Source organism: Montipora foliosa, chromosome 6, assembly GCF_036669935.1.
Source record: "Montipora foliosa isolate CH-2021 chromosome 6, ASM3666993v2, whole genome shotgun sequence".
Classification (NCBI taxonomy): domain Eukaryota; kingdom Metazoa; phylum Cnidaria; class Anthozoa; order Scleractinia; family Acroporidae; genus Montipora; species Montipora foliosa.
Genome location: NC_090874.1, coordinates 5,253,659 through 5,272,959, shown reverse-complemented (window position 1 = coordinate 5,272,959; position 19,301 = coordinate 5,253,659). Strand labels below are relative to the sequence as shown.

General features: G+C 40.3%; 1 protein-coding gene across 5 annotated transcripts; it reads right to left on the bottom strand.

Annotated features, from left to right (window-relative positions):
* Positions 1-225: 225 nt before the first annotated feature.
* LOC138008572 (proton-coupled folate transporter-like) lies at positions 226-16,706 on the bottom strand. 5 transcript variants are annotated; one of them, XM_068855895.1, is made up of 7 exons: positions 16,688-16,706; positions 11,633-11,890; positions 11,064-11,379; positions 6,965-7,510; positions 4,634-4,717; positions 2,445-2,604; positions 226-1,321 (listed from the first exon to the last, which is right to left on the bottom strand). In XM_068855895.1, the coding sequence occupies exons 2-7, from the start codon at positions 11,864-11,866 to the stop codon at positions 1,099-1,101; spliced, it is 1,563 nt and encodes a 520-aa protein (XP_068711996.1). In that variant the 5' UTR covers positions 11,867-11,890; positions 16,688-16,706; the 3' UTR covers positions 226-1,098. The 5 variants fall into 5 exon arrangements, with proteins under 5 accessions (XP_068711996.1, XP_068711994.1, XP_068711992.1 ...); XM_068855893.1 differs by lacking the exon at positions 16,688-16,706 and adding an exon at positions 16,454-16,541; XM_068855891.1 differs by lacking the exon at positions 16,688-16,706 and adding an exon at positions 15,610-15,854.
* Between the last annotated feature and the right edge of the window lie 2,595 nt (positions 16,707-19,301).

The following is a 19,301-nucleotide window of genomic DNA, read 5'->3' as shown; positions in this document are numbered from 1 at the left end:
ACACCAGAGGTAAGTCATTTTTATTCATTTTATTGAATGAACGTTAAATTGAGCGTTTTTTAGGCTTCATAATCTTCGGTATTTTATTTCCCATACAAGGTCTTACAACGCGTTTAAATTCTCAACGGCTGCCTGTAACGGAACACCGCTTTTACTCAAAGGTCATCTTCCACTAGTAATCAATTATTACACGCTCTCTAGTGACGCGAACTTGGGCTGCCTATGCTTCCACCGTGGCAAATACACATTTGATTTGTTGCTATGGCAACGGTGGCAATTCGAAAGTGGAACCTAACGTTAGTCATTGCTTAGGCCAAATGATGATTTCTTCATATATCCAAAACCTCTAAAATCTTGTAGCGTCTTACGCAGAGATTCTTTTTGCCTCGTGACACAATCTTTCCTTGTTAACCATTGCGTGACGATAAATAAGTCTGCACAGACAGGAGTGTCGGAGGCTGCTGAAATCTAGGTTAACAATCATCCCCTGGTACATGCGGTTGAACAAAAAATTCAATAACCAGCCAATAAAAAATGTAGGGTACATTGGTCTTCTACTTGTCCACAGTCACACCATACGAATTCGTACAGCGCCAAAATGGTTTACAAGAGAAAGATGAAACACTTTGTACTCTTACAATTCCGTAAATATTTGAAAAAATGTGAATTTGGCTTTTGTATGATAAGGAATAATTATGTATCATCTCGAGGCTCCAGGGAATAAACTCATGCAAATCCTCACATTTATTTCCCAGAGCTTCGAGACGATGCCTTTTGTTCAGGACTGAATTTTAATATATCCAAAGTGGTCTATTTACAGTGTTCCCAATAGGCCATTTCCGAGTTGCTGCATGCCTCAGTTTCAAAGCGAGTCCTGGTGCACAACCATTCAAATGGAAATTAGTTGCGTATTCTTATGCAAATCAAACTCATTTCCCTTACAATAGTTGAGCACCAAGACTCACTTCGAAACCGAGACAAACAGCAACTCGGAAACGGCCCATTAGTGCTCTAACGCTAGAAGATTAGACACTTTAAGTTCCTTTCCTTTTTACAGTTTCAAGATTCTTACAGTTTGACCTCATAGCGTTGGGGGAATCAACCCTCTGCCGTTTCCAAAGTATCAGTGGCCTCTCTGCTCGACCCATCGTACAGACGGGTTTCATCGAAGTTATCATTCCCGTTCTTGTCATAATCACAGTTATTTGATTTCTTGATTAACCTTCCATCTTCTTCTTTGGATTCTTCTCTAGCTTTTTCCAGGTTCGTTTCCTCATCTACTTCCGTTCGTTCTTTGATGGGAGGTGACACTAGTACAAAGCTACAAATAGGGACAAAAGCACCGGTCACATGAACATTATAACGTTATCATCATTAAAGTTAATTCAATTTGTGTATGTAGACCAGGAAACTAGGCTTTGTACGGAAAGGGTCGCAAGTATGCTGAGGAATGCAAATTGCAACCCAGAAGTTTCAACAAAGTGTCCCACTTCAGTTACGTACTCAAAAAACATGTGTCCGGCATCTTTTAAAATCTTATTGACCTCCTATTGTTTGAGAGTATTTCTTAAAGGAGGGTATACCTCCCCGCTTACCCATGAGACACCACAATGGGCACATTAACCATTTGCAGAGTTGTTTGATATGCTTCCCTGGGCGGGTATCGAACCCGTGACCTCCCTCTCAGTGAGCTTGCGGTTTAACCAATTAGGCCATGACGGCTGTGATACAAATTTTTTTTCCATTACTGACATAGGAAGGTGTCCTCACCAGTTATTTCAAGATCTTAAGCATTCTTTCGGTTGATGTTTGAACTCACGACCTCCGACACCAAAGTGCAGTGCTCTTTCCTGACTCCTGAAAATCTGCTATGCTACAATCCCTCTCCCCTCTCATTCTCGATCTCCCCCTCCTCTCCCTCCCCTCCAATTCATTTTTTTCTCTTGAAGTACTTATGATTTAAAGGGGCTGTGTCACAAAATTTAGCCAAATCCAAGGAATGGAACTGGCAACCAAATCAAACGAGGCGTCTAGGAAAAACCGTGAGTCAGACTTAAAAACGTTAAAGGAAGGTTTAAATAAAACAGCAAATACAAAAAGGAGCCTGGCAGGATAGGGCAAAATTGAAAAAAGATTAAAATGGATTGAAAACTGTTCAGCCTAACAGTTTTTCAAAGTTTATCTCTGTTGTTTTAACTTAAATTACGTATGCTAGACAGACATTTATTTTTTGTCAAGAAGTTTTGATTTGTTTCGTTTAAAAGTAATTTATAATTATTGGTTAACGTTGAGTTGCATAGTGAGTATGGGCGAGTAACTGCATGATAAATCTACACAAAATGGCGGCCGTGACACAACTCCTTTAAAAACACTTTCCACTATCACACGCCCACACGATGCCAAAACCAGAAGGTCAAATACACATTCACTGAGCTCAATATTACCTGAGGATTGTGAATGGGATGAGTTTAATAGTAGCACAAACAAGGAAGACAAAGCCGTTAAATCCCATTTCAAGAGTGGCTTCGTAGACGTTGTTAAAGAGCATCACCCCAACAAATTGTGCAAATACAGTCACGATGCCATTGGCACAGAACAAAGACCCTGTAAATGTCGATCAAAGCAAAAAAGCAATAAAGCTGAGATTTCAATCATCTTTTCTAACAAGTCCCATCTGTGCATTCGTAAAAAACTAAGCAAACAAGTTCGCATAATTAAATTTTAATGACGTGTTTTCATTTTCTCTTGTCGCTCATTGCGAGATCCTTCAGTTTTCCATGGATATGAGATTGGTAGAGAGGCGCCAGTTTGGCTGTAGTGACCACCTTATATCCAGCAAACCCAGTAGAATTAGCATTTTACAGTGCGTTCACTGAAACCGGGGCCACTCAGATAATTATAACCAATCGACCCCATAGTCGCGTAAGCATCAACGGTCAACGAACAACTTGAGATTTCTTTGTTTTGTACCGGACATTTGATTCGCTGAATCTGAAAATGTTGGAATCTATTGTTTCGGTTCTGCCCTCAAATTGGTTTTCATTATCTGGGTGGCCCCGGTTTCAGTGAACGCACTGTGAAATTGAGATTTTCTGCCACTGTTTATTTTTTTTCCTTAACTGCGATGATCCTTCGTTTCTTAATGACCTTGTATGTGTCATCAGGGCAGAACATGGTAAAATGGCTCACATTCAATGACGATAAGCCAATCATATCTCTAGGATTGCATAATCCAATGATAAGTTATCGGACCTGTTCAGAACGTATAAAAACAAATCGTGTTCTATGCCGAAATCGACTGTGTGGGTTTGCTGAGGTTTTGCGTGTGTATGCCGCCTTTCATTGGAAAACGGCCTCCTTCAATGAATTCAATTGAAATAAATGTATGTATTTAAAATGCGGGTTATTGACAAAAGACAGAAGTAATCCTCGCACGTACTTATATGGACAATTTAAAGATAAAGACGCACTATAAAAGGCGTGGTGCCTTAGGCACATTCAAATGATTTATCAATCAGCCGTGGACGCAATCGAGAGCTCTGTGATAACTTGTTCAATAAAAAAAAAGCCCCTTATGGCAATGTGTCCGTAATATGTCATAAAATGTTACCTGTCGTTCCTTTTTTAATCCCGGTCCCTTTTTTCGCGCTAGAAATATCTTTTAGGGCTTCCGTCTTTGAGTTGCTATCAGTGTTGATCGCCATCTTGGGTAATTAATCAGTCGTGCTTGAATGAATTCGAGCAAAAGCAGTGCGTGAAGCGCCCCCTTTTATAGTGCGTCTTCGTGTTTAAGCAATTGTTCCTTCTGGTGAGCCCAACAAATTGAAATGCTCCCAACTGAGTGGGTCAATAGCTCAGTTGGTAGACCATTGCACCGGCATCCCAGAGTCATGGGTTCAAACCCGTTGAAGGCATCTGAATTTTTCAGGTGTCTATGATATAAAAGGAAAATTGCTTACATTGTCCAGATACGTGCGAGGATCACTTCTATCTTTTATAATACTATTCGTATCTTTTCTATCAGGGCCTGCTCAGTGCGGGCGGGCTCGTTTTTGCTGCGGTTCATTAATGTCTGCCATTATCATATATGGTTTCATCTGTGGATTATTTTTACCCTTGATGTTCTCATTTAATTATAAGGTTAGTCTTAGTATTGCCCTTTGTTACTGATCTGGTTCAAATTGTGACGCTTGTGCGTTTTGTTTAGTTTTTACGGGAGTGCAGGGATGGTGCAGTGATGAGAGCACTCGCCTCCCACCAATGTAGCCTGGGTTCAATTCCCAGACTCGTCGTCATATGCGGGTTGAGTTTGCTGGTTCTCTACTCTGCACCGCACCGCGCACCGCGAGAGGTTCTCTCCGGGTACTACGGTTTCCCCTTTCCTCAAAAACCAACATTTGACTTGATTTGCATTGATTGTTAATTTCAGTTTACAGTGTCCCCAATTAGTGCTCCAGCGCTAGAATGACTAGACACTTAAATAAAGTTCCCCTCTTTTTTTTTTAGTTTCTTTCATTGCCCCTAATTCACTAATCCAAGATGAGAAAAGTTTATCTTCGCGCTGAACCGTGTTTCTTCGCCAGAACGTACACGGTTGATGCTGATAAAACGCTGCTATGATTTAGTCACATACCACGTTCGTCTTCTCGTACAATCCTGGTCATCATGGCAAGAACAACTGGACCCACACAGCCTTTAAAAAAGGCTAATGTTGGGGCTGGAACATAAAGATAAGGTATCAGTACCGACTGGTCTTTTGGAACCAAATGAAGATAGCGGTTTTGTATGGAGAGCCAAAACTTTCTAATATGTGATCTTTACTTTTTGGTCTTGAAGTTTTGCCTTGATGTTTTGGAGATTTGTCATAGTGTACTGTGGCAACATTATTATGTGGTGTAGTTTTTTCATTATGTGGTAAGGTTTTGTCTCTATGTGGTGAGGTTTCGTCCGACATTATGTGGTGAGGTTTTGTCATTATGTGACGAGGTGTTTCCAACATGATGTGTTGAGGTCTTCTTTCGACTTGTTTTGCCGTTATAATCACATAAAGGGAGAAACTCGGCGTCATAAAAGAACCTCACCACATGAAACGTAAACACGGCACGTCAAAAGAAGGCCTCAAGACATCATGATGGAAACACAACTTAATCATCAAACCTCGTCAAATAAGAACAAAACCACACCACAAGACAAAACTTCAAGACAAAAAGAATAAAGATTACATAAGAAAGTTATGGCTTTCCATAGTTTTTAAGCGTTTAATTTTCTTCTGTGGGCAATATGTATACAATTCTTCCAGGTGTTCGAAACTAGCGATGCATAAAAACGTAACAAAAAGAATGGGCATGCCTAGGGATAGGGGTGGCTTCGTGGTTATAGCTCTCGCCTCCCACCAATGTGGCCCAGGTTGGACTCCGGACTCATGGCCATAGGTGAGAAAGTCTTTTTTGTTGTTGTTCATAAAGTTCGCTTAGGTTTAAAATAGCTATTTACAAGGCTAATTTTTTTTCTTCGTTAAAACTGGGCCGAACGTTTTGGACATTGTACCCTGATGTTGACTTAATGTAGAAAACCGTGACGTTCGGTTTTTTAAGTACCTTTTTAAAAAAAAAAATAGCCTTGTAAATAGTTTTTGTTGTTGTTGGTTCTTTACTCTGCTTCGAGAGGTTTTCTCCGGGTTCTCCGGTTTTCCACTCTCCTCAAAAGCCAACATTATTTTCTAAATTCCAATTCGATCGGATGAGGACCTCCGTGAAAACCACTTTCGGGTGAGTGAAGCTTCCTGGGTAATTATATTATTTAGGAGAAACGAATAGCACAACTCTAATACTCTTAACGAAGAGTAAAACTCAATTATATCGAAGCGCGGTGAATTTCCCCTGTTGGTTTTAGAACAACTTCTTGAGAAATTTATGTGGTAGCGTAGTTCAAAATATGCTTCTTCTGGCAAGAGAACAAAAAAAAATCTTCGACATATATGTGATAGAGATTAATAACGGACACTTACAGCTCGAGAAATGAAGTCCTCGCTCCATTTATTCTAGAACACGACCTTACATGTGTAATTTAATGTACTCATCTAGATGAAATTTACATCTTTTCATCAGTTCCTGCACCCTGCAAGTAGAGCCTCTGGCTCTAAAACTCACCAGAGAGCGAGCGAGAAAGGACTCTGTAGAAATCGTGTCAAGTCTCTTAAGTCACCACAGCCGAGGTTTCTGGGTTAGTCACGCCGGTCAAACCGGTTTTGGCAGCGCGCGCGTCATTTTTTGATACAGCGAAGGTCAAATTTGAGCCTTCGGTATAAAATATTCAGTGCTACTTGAGGAGTGCAATCGAATCTATTTTTGACGAGATTTTGTTGCGAGGGTTAAAAATCTGGAGTTCGGCAAATAGGCCTTTTTTGACCAATTCATCCACCACATCGACTACAAAACGCGAGTTTAAAAGTTTGAAAGCCCAAAACGCCCGCGCTGCATATTAACTCTGCGGCGTACACACGCATTGCATTATTAAACTAGTGAGCCTTTGACGTCATTTTGTCCTCGATCCAGGTCTCTCAAGATCTTAAAGTTAGTAATGGCGGACCATTACTCATTTACATTTTCGAAAATTCCAGTTAAAATAAACAGCATGAATTTTTTTAAATCAGGCTTAAAACTTTGGTCGCTTAGTGTTTAGTTAACATTAATGATGATAGTTTTGAAATCCAAAGAAAAATAAGAACTGATTTTATGGTCACGATGGCACTTTAACGTTTATTTAATTATTATTCAACTGCAACACAAATAAATTTTACCATAGTGATTGACTCTCTTGTTCTGTTGGAGCAATACTAATTTATCCTACTTTGTAGGACTCTGTAGGCCACCCATTGACTTTCGCACCGTGATGCCGGGTGAGGTAGGAATTCGAATAAACCTTAGAACCGAAATTGTCTTCAATTTTACTCATAAAAACTCACCAAGAAAAACCAGCCAAGTACGATTTGCAAAAGAAAGTACTCCCATCTCAATAATCTGGCTGATAATCCCAATTGCGCCGGTGAACTTCTCGCTGAAGAAGAATGTAAATAGCTTTACTCCAACTGCTCCTCCGAATCCGAATATGAACATCCTGTAAGCTATAAAGTAGCCCACAGGTTTTGGACCAAAACACAGGGGAGACCTCATCACAAAAAGAGCCGTCACACCTCCAAGACCCTGTATGGTGGCGGTCAAAATGGAGCCCACGGTCAGTAAAAGCAGCAGACATTTCCTCAGACCTTCTGGGCGTGGTTGTTTGAGAACATTTACAAGGGCTTTCAAGTTTGTAAGATTGAAAAACTTGGTTTTAACTTTTACGGAAACCCTTTGGCTTTCTGGCACCAGGAATATCAGCCAAATGGCAGCTGTAAAGTGGCAGGCGAGGATAAGCCACGTTGGTGCAATGAACCCAAAATTGCTGATCCATAACCCGCTTGTTAGCTGACTCAGTACTCCGGCCATATAGACGAGTAACTGCAAGATTGCTATAAAAGAAAAAAGGAAACTGTTGATGTGATCATGCTTGAAGCAGGAGAGTATGCGGTAACAGACCCAATCCCTGTGTCCCATGTTAATTTTTTGAAATCTATTCTTTCTCTTGCACTCACGTGATTAGACGGCCATGTTGGTGTACAAAACTAAAGCAAAATGTCTTCTGCGTTTTGCATAATAATAGAGCCAAATTCCCAGAAGACTTTTTTGCTAGTTCGGAAAACACCATAATACTCTTTGTTTGCCCCCAACAAGGGAAGAAAACCAATTTAAATTTTAGTGATCAAAAAGCTGGGAACAAGTTTGAAAGTAATTTGGGGAACAAGGAAACAGAAGCAAATATTTAAAGGGAACAAGGGCCCCATCCCCCGGGAGGGCCTCATGGCCCTTTTGTCGAACAGCTCAAACAAGCGATTCCCACAATTTTTGAAAGACCGACACGAAAAGAAGACTCTTTTTGAGAAAAAACCTATTTATGATACCACTTTAGCATGCGAAACAATGCCCAGATGCTTACGAGCACCCTCATGCCCACGTTTGTAAAAAAGCATTATGAAGTATTCCTTGCGGCTGGTTTAGGCATTGTTTCATCTTTCAACATTGTGCAAAACCAAATCACCTCCATTCTCAGAGGGCACTGGGGAAAGAAGCTAGAAGAAAAAACTGGCCTTAATCCAGTTCTCCCAAGGTAATCTTTACAGAATAAGATTATTGAAGGAACACTTTTGAGTGCCAACCTTAAACCTTTTAAAACAAGCACAAACAATATTAATAGTCTTTAAATTCACAAAATGTCGAACAGCATATTTTAGTCTCATATTCAATTAGATTTGGCTGCAATATTCCTTAAAGCTATGCAGAACTATTTGCCATAAAATGTGGAACATTTCCTCCCTATTTAAACATGCCACAAAAGGGCTCCAAAAAGCAACCAGTTAAGTTTTTAGATAAAGATATTGTCTCTATGGAGGTCTGACACAATACCTAAAAATTAAATAATTTTATGTGATCAAGACATTGAATGACCAAGCATTAAACAAACTGCAGCAATGTATGTTAGGTTCACAAAGTGGGAATGAAAAAAATATTCCTCAACTAATGTTTCAATAGAAAGAAGAGTTGGTCTGGAGTTTATACATGTACAATGGACAGTTAGTGGCTGCATTCACCAATGTAGAGAACAAACACTTCAAGTTTCTTCTCAAGCAACCAGGTCTTCAAAGAGCTATTTAATTTCCAAAGCACACTATGGTTGGGTACCAGTACCTGGGTGAATTCGGCGACTTGTTGAGCTTAGTACTTAAATTGGGTACATAATTATGTCTACAAATATCGTCTATTCAACCAACAGTTTCTCCTAATTTTGTGCAACATTCACTTCTTGGTTCCTTAATAAAAAATTGCTAATTCAATTAAGGAAGTCCTTTCAAATCATCAAAGTTACTTTGTGCCACCAGGAAAAAAAGAAAAAATACAAGCACTGAAGAACAAACTACTCAAAAATGCACGACTCCCTTTGAAACAGCAATAGAGGTCCTCGAGTCACTAAAAACAGGACCTGCTAAAAAGTCCTGCATGCTCAGTGGATGTTTGCAGAACGATCGCAAGTTGTAATCATTGAAAGAAAACTCCACTCCAGATCTGATAGACGATGGTCATGCAAGACTCGCCAAGCGCGTGGAACACCCAACAGGATTGTTTGTTGTTTGGCACAGCAGATGGACGAAAAATTGTTCCCCTCACTATTAAGTTCCAACCCGATAACACCAATTTTGCCCAAACACAACAACAATTTCGGCAGCAGGCAAGCTGATCACAAGCCATCGAGGTTGGCATAAAGCAGCATAGCGCTTCACCTGAAGTTCGATCATGATGGACACAAACAAGAGCTGAAAGAACTTCACAAGGTCGGCAGACGACCAAATGTGATTGACCCAACTCTCGTTAGAGCGGCTCAGTTATCGGACGTCAAAGTGCTAAAAGCATTTCGTCGTAAAAATGTTCACTTAGCAACGTTTTATTCTTCTACAGAATCAAGTTCAAAATCGATCCTGGTTGTTAATCACGTGTGTGCTAACCCAATCCATAAACTGGATAAAGCGGATTGGCAAATTGTCAGAACAATGCATGATTTCTGTCTTGCTGAGTTCAAAGAAGCGACGGTCAAGAGAGTCACAAGAGAAGGCTGAGCGAATGTCCACCGATCTAACCAATGAGAATGTAAACAATTGGCGTAACATCGGATAGCACAGTTTTTCCAGCTCGCTGAATTCTGATTGGTCAGTTTAAATTTCAGTAGCTCTGCAAGGAAATGCAAGGATTGTTTAGCACACCAACATGGCCACCATGACGTCAGGTCCAAGCCCAGGATTTTTAGATCGCGCCAGTGCTTATCTGTTGTTACCATGACCGCGCAGTCCACTTTCACACCAACTGACCAATAAGGTGTCGTCTTTCAAATAACCGTGCAGTATGACTCGGAGCCAGTAACAGATTTCAAACAATTTTCATCAAAATAGGGCCAAATATGGCGGATCGATTCACTCTCTTACCTTCTTTTGCTCGAAGTTAAATAGGTCTGCTGTAGTTCTTTCTAAAGAAGTATTTTTCACATTTAATGCCAACGAATTCACAGACCAACGCCTTGTATCGGAAAATTAAAGTGCGGGGTATAAACGAAAGGACGAAGTGCTCTTTGCATTGTCCCGGCGGATGAGCCGCAAGGATAACATCTCCCTTTCGTCTATAATCTACACTTCGAAGATACATTCATTTCATTCATCACTGAGTCCTTCCACGGGAACACATGAGCTGCTCCCAACTGAGTGGTTTCGTAACTCAGCTGGTAAGGCATCGCACCGGCATCGCAAAGGTCACTGGTTTAAAGTCCTTTGAAGCTAGGCCACCTGAATTGTTCAGGTGTCCATAAGACACAATTGCTTAAAGGGGCTAGGTCACGCTATTTTAGGTAATTTTGTTTAATTTTGTTAATTATGAGCTCTAAACATCAAATTGGCAGAGCAAGAGTCTTTCATTTGCAAAATCACGGCCACGTAACAACTGAGAATAATTTTCCAGTTGTGTAAATGACATTTTGAAATAGACTGATATAAATTTGAAAAAAGGTGGGCCGACATTTTTCAAGTTTACCCAAATTCACTACATTTCAATCCTCTCCAGTTTTGTCCATCCATGTCCCTTCTTGGCTTCCCTGTGTTTTGTTAGAGTTCTTCTATAGTTTTGAACAGTTATTTTGATATTTTAGTTAATTATATGACCATTCGATCAGTGCTGAAATTGCCTAAAATTGCGTGACCTATCTGGACAAATTGCGTGACCTAGCCCCTTTAGATAAGTGGGAGGATCATTTCTCCCTTTTCGAAATATACCATCCATGCAGTTGAAACATTAATGCAGGAAATCGAAGAATACAAGACAGATTAGAAAGAAATGAATTTTGTCAATAATTACTACTGGGTTATAAGCGGGCGAGTGATTGTATAATAAATTAGGTATAATTTGTACCATCAGACAGAATTAGCTTACCCAGTCTTAAGGCCACTTGACTCTTTTCGGTTGTGTCTGCAATATACGACATGCAACCTAATACGACATTAGGCAGAAATCCTGAGAAACCGCTGATCACTGCTGCCACAAACATGAAATACACAGGCAATTTGCAATACATGATGGTGAGCACGACAATGGTCTCCAGACAAGATCCAATTAAAGCAGAGGCAATAGCAGGTTTCCTGCGCCCGGACTTATCCGTCCACGGTCCCCAAAATGGTGCCACGAGAAGAGAGGGAACGGCGACAAAGAACGTGTACCCCATGTCGATTTTTGCGGCCATACTTTGTACCTACGGAAATACAGTACAGTATTAATAAGCAGATTCCAAGTGTCTCCCGCTTTAATTACAAAGACGTTGGTGAATGATAAGACCCATCTACGCTTGAAATTTTTGATATATCGAGGGTGAATCCGGCAGTCGGGAAAAGAACTCAGCTGCGCCTGCAAAACGGTAGTCTAATATATGACCTTCCGATAACAACGTACGATCCCGAGTCCCGAGCCCGAGTCCTTACCGTGGATTATTAAAATTCACCTCTTACCTCCTGCTCTAATTTGTTTAGGGTGGAGTTATGACTGATAAGATCTCCATGACAACCTGGATCATCTTTACTCATCACGAGTTCCGCATAAGGAAAACCTTTCATTTCACTGATAACCCAGTAGAAGTATTGCCGATACAGAGGAATGCTTGTCATTATTCCATAAGCAAAGAAAAACATGACCGGTTCCACTGTTAAGTAGAGTTTCCACGCAGGAAGCTTGTTGTCAGGCATTTCTTCAACTGTTCCTTTTCAGGCCTACAGAAAGAAAAAGTAAACACATACGGACCAGTTGGCTCGAAAGAACAATAGAGTTAAGCTGACTTTTTATAAGCACGTTCAGGCTAAGATTAAAGGGGTGTTTTAATAGGCGTGTTTAGGGTGTTTAGGCGAAATCTTAAGTTAATAACGAGTTTAAAACTCGAAAATGGAAATGTGAAATTCCTTTAGTGATAAAATTATCGTTACACCACAAACAATATGATTCTGGGAACCACCTTTATCCAGGCTATTTGCCATAAACTTGAAAAACGTCGGGCCGACCTTTGTCAAAATTACCCAAATGCAATCCGTTTCAATTTTGTCCATTTTGTGGCCTTCCGTGCTTCTCTTTGCTATTGCTGTATTTCTTATATGTTTTTAAGAACATACCCTTGCTGAGAGGTGAGCAAAGAACGTCTTTATTCAGTTTGCTCGTTTGTTTGTTTTCTTTCTTCTTTTTTTTTGTTCTTGGTAGTAGTATAAATGGAGACAAAAGAAATGTAAAACTGTAGTCTCACAGGACAATACAGTGTTTTCACGTGACGTCATGGCGGCCATGTTAGTGTACCTAAACAATTGCTGGTTTTCACTCACGTGATCAACAGCCCTGTTTTTCAACGAAAACAAAAGGAAGCGTTTGCATAATAATAGAGTTAAATTCCCGGAGGATTTGGTCGGGGCACCAACATGGCCGCCTTTTCTTTGTTTAGGGCACCAACATGGCGGTCGTGACGTCATGTGAAAACCACGTTTATGTACCCAGCTAATGCTCTGGGAATTGAGCTCTATTATCATGCAAATATTTTCTTTTGTTTGGGTGGAAAAACAAGGTTACTGATCACGTGCGTGAAAACACTCTATTAACTCAAATACGTGTACATATGAAAAACTTTAAATAACAATGACCACAACCAGGTTTTCTGAGCCAGAGAGACTGAGCACCCCCAACAAACCATTGTTTTAACGAAAACCGCTGGTCAGCAACCTGGTTCTGATCACTTCCAATACATAGGGACATACACCTTATTCCAAAATGGTCGCCATTTTATTATTCTTTTTGTTTACAAATTGGCCCCTTTGGCTTAGCTCAAGTGAATTTTACATTTGAAAGCGAGGCCAAAAAGGGCAATTTGCAATCGAACAAAAGAATTCTAAAATGGTGGCCGTTTTGGAAGTGGTTTTCTTATGGCATGCAAGATCATTGTGCACTGAAGAATAGTTCAGATTTTGGTCGAACTTTATGTCTAGAATGTTTCCAGGCACAAATCGCAAAAAATAAGAACGTTCAGCCTCAGCTCCAAAATTAAAATTTCTATTAAAAAACGTTTAATTGCTGAAGGTCTTGGAAGCTGTCTGCGTCAGTCTTATCGCAGACGATCGTAAACACAAGAGGCAAATATTTCAATTCAAATCTGAAGCGATTGCAGACAATGCAAGCGTACCACTAATCCCCTGCAAAGCGAGGAGAAAAAGGAGCGCACTTACTTCAAGTCTGATTGGACGTTTTTCAAGGCGATCAATAGTGTGTCGCCGATAGGACACAGATCACCTCAGACACACGTTTCCATTAAAAATTGTCTTAGTGGGATGCGTCGTAATGGTCGGGAAAGTAGAACTAGATTCAACTTTCCCGATCATCCAGACCGTGTGCCGCAGATCGCCGCAGACGCTGGGGACAGATGTCTCCATATGTCTGCGACGTAGCACAGACCTATCGGCGATCGTGTCATAGACTGATCGCAGACCGTTGCAGATCATACAGAAACCAGGCTTTACACCGGATACGAACTTACGGGACCAGTCAGTTACTTAAGCAAAGTTTTAACCTAGAATTTCATTTCACGTTCAGAATTTCTAGAAGCGAGTTTAAAGAGATTACTTTAATCCGCCTCGCGTTTTCTCTTGACCTCTCAATGTTGCTTTTAAAAATATACTGCACAAGTTCCTTTGTTTTTGTTGTTGTTGTTTTTTTTTTTTTTTTGCAAATTGGCTTTATCGGCATAATGAGCGTTGCAAACCGTGACAACGGTCAGGAATTGAGGGCGACCATTCCAATTCAATTTCGAGAAAGTGAATTCGAAGAATTAGAGCGGAAACTACGCTCAGCTGTAAACATGAATTGTGCTAAATGTAACTTTTTTTTATCTCAAAGGACAGCAACTGCTTAACAGTAACAACAACGTTCCACATGCCAGGAAGACCTTTCTTCGATTGAAAATGGCGTAGAGAACACAATGATTGTTGGAAAACCGGCTTGGTCACTTTAGTATCAATTACTTGCGATTTCAAAATTGTTCTAGTCGATCGCCATTAAGTATTTCGTTACCCATAGTTTCATTGATGTACACTAAATTGCAGTGATTTCTTGCATAAATAGCAACAAGAACATGTTTATTAGTATCTTAATATTAGGCAACATAAAAATGTAAACAAGGCCAATAGAGAGAGTTCTCTCACGATCTCCTGACCCAAACTGTCATACAGTCAGTTGACACTATCAGTTGATGTCATTCGTATAGAGTCTTTGTTGTGAGCTTAAATTGTGTTGTTTTCGGTGACCGGCGGAAAACAACAGTCCAACACGCTTTGAGCATAGCCATCAGGTTTTTTTTTTTTTCGAAGTGTCTAAATGTCCGGCAGCCGGGCAAGGTCTCGAATAGACTGAAAGCCGGCAGTCAAAACGTTTGTATAAGGTAGGCTTAAAAAGCGCTCCCGATTAGCCTCACGAGTACCCCGGTTAGCCTGACTAGCACTTCGGTTAGCTCTACGGTTAGCAGTTATAATTCAGTCAATGATAGTAATAGTAACATGACACATGCCTTGAAATTTTCATCAGCTGGTCTCTGTGGCTCAGCGGTCAACGCGCGTTCAACCCGGGTTCGATATTGTTTGAGGTCTCGTATTGAAAGTCTCACTGCTGGGCATTTAGTCTATTAATATTAAGACCTTGTTTATCTTTGTTAAATTACTTGCTTGTCCACTTTCAAGTATTGCAGATTTGCATATTATTCGCACCAAGTCATTTCAATTTATTGACATCATAGTGCTAACTTAACTGATGCAAATGCAGTCAGCCAATAGTTGTATAAGTGAGACTTCAAATAGTTTCCCAACTACTTTTCACAGAGAGTGACCATTTCTTAACTAAATCAGTTTCTCAGCAGTCGCGACGCTTAAGTGTCATTGTGGCAATGTGCTTAAATTTATACCGGACCGTGACTGCATTTACAGCAACTTTCAAGAATTTCTTTGAGTTAAGTGATCAATTGGGAAATCAGCTGTACACAGAACGACAGTTTGCAAAAATCTCAAGATCTTTCCAAGAAAACCTTAGATCAATCTTAAGGAAATTATTGAGGTTCAGGTTATAGCCAAGATGTGGTCGTGCGTATGCAACCATGAATTATAACGAGGTTAATTATGCAATTTTGCATTCCACTTAAAAAAAAACCAACCATGGCACAACGTAGATTTCATTAGGTACTCATTTCTCGGCTGGCCAAACCAGTCTTCTTCAGGTACAATGAGAGTACATTACTAAATAATCAAATCTACGTTGTACCGGCCCATGCTCAAAACGGATTTACTTTACTTGTAACTACGCAGATCAGATCAATCCAACTGATCCAACGTACACCGGCAATGTTACCGTCCATGGTTGCTTGCTTAATAACCACATGGCATATTGCATTTCACGGTTTGCAGCTGTAAATTACCTTGATCAGCGAAAGTTCAATTCTCAGGAATTTTTCCATAGTTTTACGTCTTCAGTAAAACGTGACCTGTGAAGTTTAATAACCACTTCCCACGTTGCTCTTTAACATATCCTGCCAAAGAGAATTAAGTCACACAAGGCATTGAAGCTGAGGGGTGACGAATGGTAAAATCCGCGAGATCCCGGTGTTTGCGAATCCGAGACCGAGACCAAAACATGCAAGACACACCGAAATAAATGCAATATAACCGAGACTTCGAGACTCTTCGCAATGGCGCTTGAGATTTCGAGATCGAATGAGAAGTTTACGAGCGCCAAAAATTTGGAGTTACCATTCAGGGGCACCCAACGTCAAGTTTCAGAAAATATCTGTTCGGAAGACGATTTGAGATCTAGAATTTTCGTAACATTTGATGTAAAATTTCTCGCTTGCCTGCCTCTCCTAGGATTTTCGAACATCTGAAAAACGGTATAATTTCCCACTTTAAAAGGATTTTTACCGTAAAAAGGTCACCTAGAATTTTCGGGAGCCTTTTTTCTAGCTGAAATTTTCGAAAAGGTAAGTTTTGATCCCTATAATTTTCGGATCTCTAAACTTTCAGCTAGGAAATCCGAACAGATGAAAAATTTTTAGGGGATAAAAAAATGCCTATATCTACGTTTAAATACCAAAATACTTTTAACAATGCTATGTTTCAGTGGTTTTGAACTATATTCTCGTTGGGTGCCCTTGACCATTCACCACCCCTATCAGCTGCTCTCCTGACCTGGCCTGGTGGACAAGGATATTGAATAACAAGGGTCGTTGAGCGATAACAAAATTAGCACGCAACATAACTACATACATTAATTGGAGATTCCCTTCACCATCAGTTTCCAAAATTCGTCGAATGACTACCAATGATCGCCTTTGTACTCAAAGATTGACAATAGAAGTACCTAGGCTTGGAGAGAATGAAGTGCGCATGAACATTTAGGGAGGGGAGGGTTAAAATTTATGCGAGATCACAACTGAAGCCAATGTTTGTTTATGATTTGCACATTACTTAATTTTAATTAAACGAAAATAATTCACTTACTGGAAAATTATAGACGAACGATCGACCTTTCGGCCATTTCACTCGGCCTTCATCAGGAAACTGTCGAGTCAGCTTGGGTCACGCAAGTGTCACGTGATAGCTGACTCGGCACGTTTGCTGATGAAGGCCGAGTGATATGGCCGAAACGTCCGATCGTTCGTCTATAATTTGCCAGTAAGTGAATTATTTTCGTTTTATTATATGGCTCAACTGGATGACTGATACAATTCATTGTCATATTACTTAATTTTATTCATGATTTTTTGAAATTTCAACTTTAGATATATATGCGTTTGTAGCGCTCTGGCTGTCTCATAAATATCAGTAATCCTGTGATCTTCGAGCTTTTTGGATATATCCAAAGCGCTCATGTGACAATTGATAAATAATATTGGTTCCGTGATCACGTGACTACGGAGACAGGAGATCCCTTGAGATAGCACAGCGCACGTGCCAGATAATTGTACGGTTCGCGCTTGTTCCATCAAGAGTTACACGAAAATCTGATCTTTTATCTTTACAGATTGTGTCGCGAATGTCATTTAGAAATTTAGGCGGTATGAGGTGCCGGGCTGGCCTAGTGGTGGGAGGACTCGCTTTTCACCAATGGTTTAATTCCCAGACTCGGCGTCATATGTGGGTTGAGAATGTTGGTTCTCTACTCTGCATGCTCGCAGAGGTTTCTCCCCAGGTATTCCAGTTTTCTCCTCTCCTCAAAACCCAACATTTCATTTGATTTGCATCAATTTGTCCGTGTTTACAGTGTCCTCAATTAGTAAAACTACAAAAGCAAGGTGACACACGCTAACACCAACCCGGTGTGGCCAACACACCCGCCTTGTATGTTAGCTACGCCATGCTGATGAAGCCCAAAAGGCCGAAACAGCTGTCCATGGCTGCTAATTGACCAGGTGAAATGGTTGTGCGCATGCGTGATGTGTTGGCCACACCGGGTTGGTGTTAGCGTGTGTCACCTGGCTTTTATTGTTGACCTCAATTAGTGCTCCAACGCTAAAACAAATCAGACACTTAAATAAAGTTCCTTAGGTGATCACGTGGCATCTTGACGTCAAAGTGGTGCTCATCCGTTAAACATCCATGGACGTGATTCGAGTCAACTTGTGCAGGAATTCAAAGATTAATTTGTGCGTTGCTGCAGGTAGTGAGCGTAATTTAAGTTAGGGTAAGCCTGATCCTAACCCTAAGTAGCAAAAAAGTCGCAAGAAAGTAGCAAGTAGTAGCTAAGTAGCAAGTAAGTCGAAAATGTATGTTCCTTTTAAAGTCACTGTAGAAATAAAATCGTGCTGCAGGTGCAAGTATTTTTGCAGTACTTTGCTTAAAGACGACGTGAAATCTCCAAATTTGATCTTCTGAAAGACAACGTGAGCATGTAACAGAGAATCCTTCGTTCTCTCCGCAGTATTTAAACTGTGAAACCTCTCATACTATTTTCATGATTTGTAGGATACTTTGCCTTGCCAAAATTGCGCGACGTAATTAAACAAGGTGGAAAAATCGCGAAAGACCGTCTTACGGTAGTGTAAAGCAAGACTGAAATTATGAAGACTTGAGAAAAGTTTTATTCTTACATGGGAAGGTGGTGATTGATCAGGGTGCAATTTTTTTAAAGAAAGTAGACTTATAGTTTCTTTTCATTTATTACTTTGGATTATTCCATCGAGGTATATAAGCAAGGCTTTAAGATTGAGTTTTTGGGTCAGCATTCCATTTCGGCATAGAAAATGTTTTTTCTTTGGCAGACATTATTCCAGTGGGAAGTAATTGGCTCCTCATTCCAGTTATTGATTCACTCCACTTGGATGGATACCCTGTTTTTCCCGAGTCGGCATTAGCGAACTTAGTCCTGTTCCGGGACTCCCTCTTACCCCGCCCTGAAAATGGGCCTGGAACCCAGGCGGGAAAAGAGAGAGTCCTGTATTACTTGCAGGCGCATGCTCGAAATGAGCCAATCATATTGCATTAGATGCCAGGCTGGATATGTAAATAAAGGGAACCTTAAGGGAACCTTGAAACTGCGACAAAAAATCGTATATGAAAATTACTGTGTGATTTGCAGTGTCAGGAAAGAGAACATCTAAATTATGCCTCGTCGTGACCAAACGAGAAGAAAAAACCCCGTTCGCATTGATGTTGGAAAATTATTGGCGAATAATTGTAACGACTGAGAGAAGATCGCAATAAATCGATGCAAAGGCTGAACTAGTAAATTTGTCCAGAAAAAAAAATCTTGACAATTAGCGTCCGAATAATCGATGTTTGACTGTGCATATATATGTATAAAAATAATAGGAATATTATTGCTTCATCATTGCGTTATCAACACAAACTGGTATGAAAAGAAACAAATAGTCCAGGTTGTGATTCAATTTCATTTAACCTTTTATCCAACTTTATCAGGAATAATGCTCAGTTTTTCTGTCATGCAATCGTCTTTTAATTTTTCCGATCTAAAAATCATTGCAGTCTCAACAGGCAGCTCTACATAAAACCTTAGCCATTTGGCCACGGCCGTAAGTCTGTCCTTGTAAAGCCCTGGCCAAACTGTCGAACAAAGTTGGATTGAACGCTCCAACTTTGCTCGATCGAACATTGT

What these genes read in the sequence shown, in the direction of transcription:
- LOC138008572 (XM_068855895.1), bottom strand. Translation starts at nt 11,866, where the DNA reads ATGCCTGACAACAAGCTTCCTGCGTGGAAACTCTACTTAACAGTGGAA. An exon ending in TACTTGGCTGGTTTTTCTTG is followed by an intron (nt 4,718 to 6,964) that starts GTGAGTTTTTAT and finishes TTTATGTTCCAG; the next exon opens with CCCCAACATTAGCCTTTTTT. An exon ending in TGTACGAGAAGACGAACGTG is followed by an intron (nt 2,605 to 4,633) that starts GTATGTGACTAA and finishes CGACATTTACAG; the next exon opens with GGTCTTTGTTCTGTGCCAAT.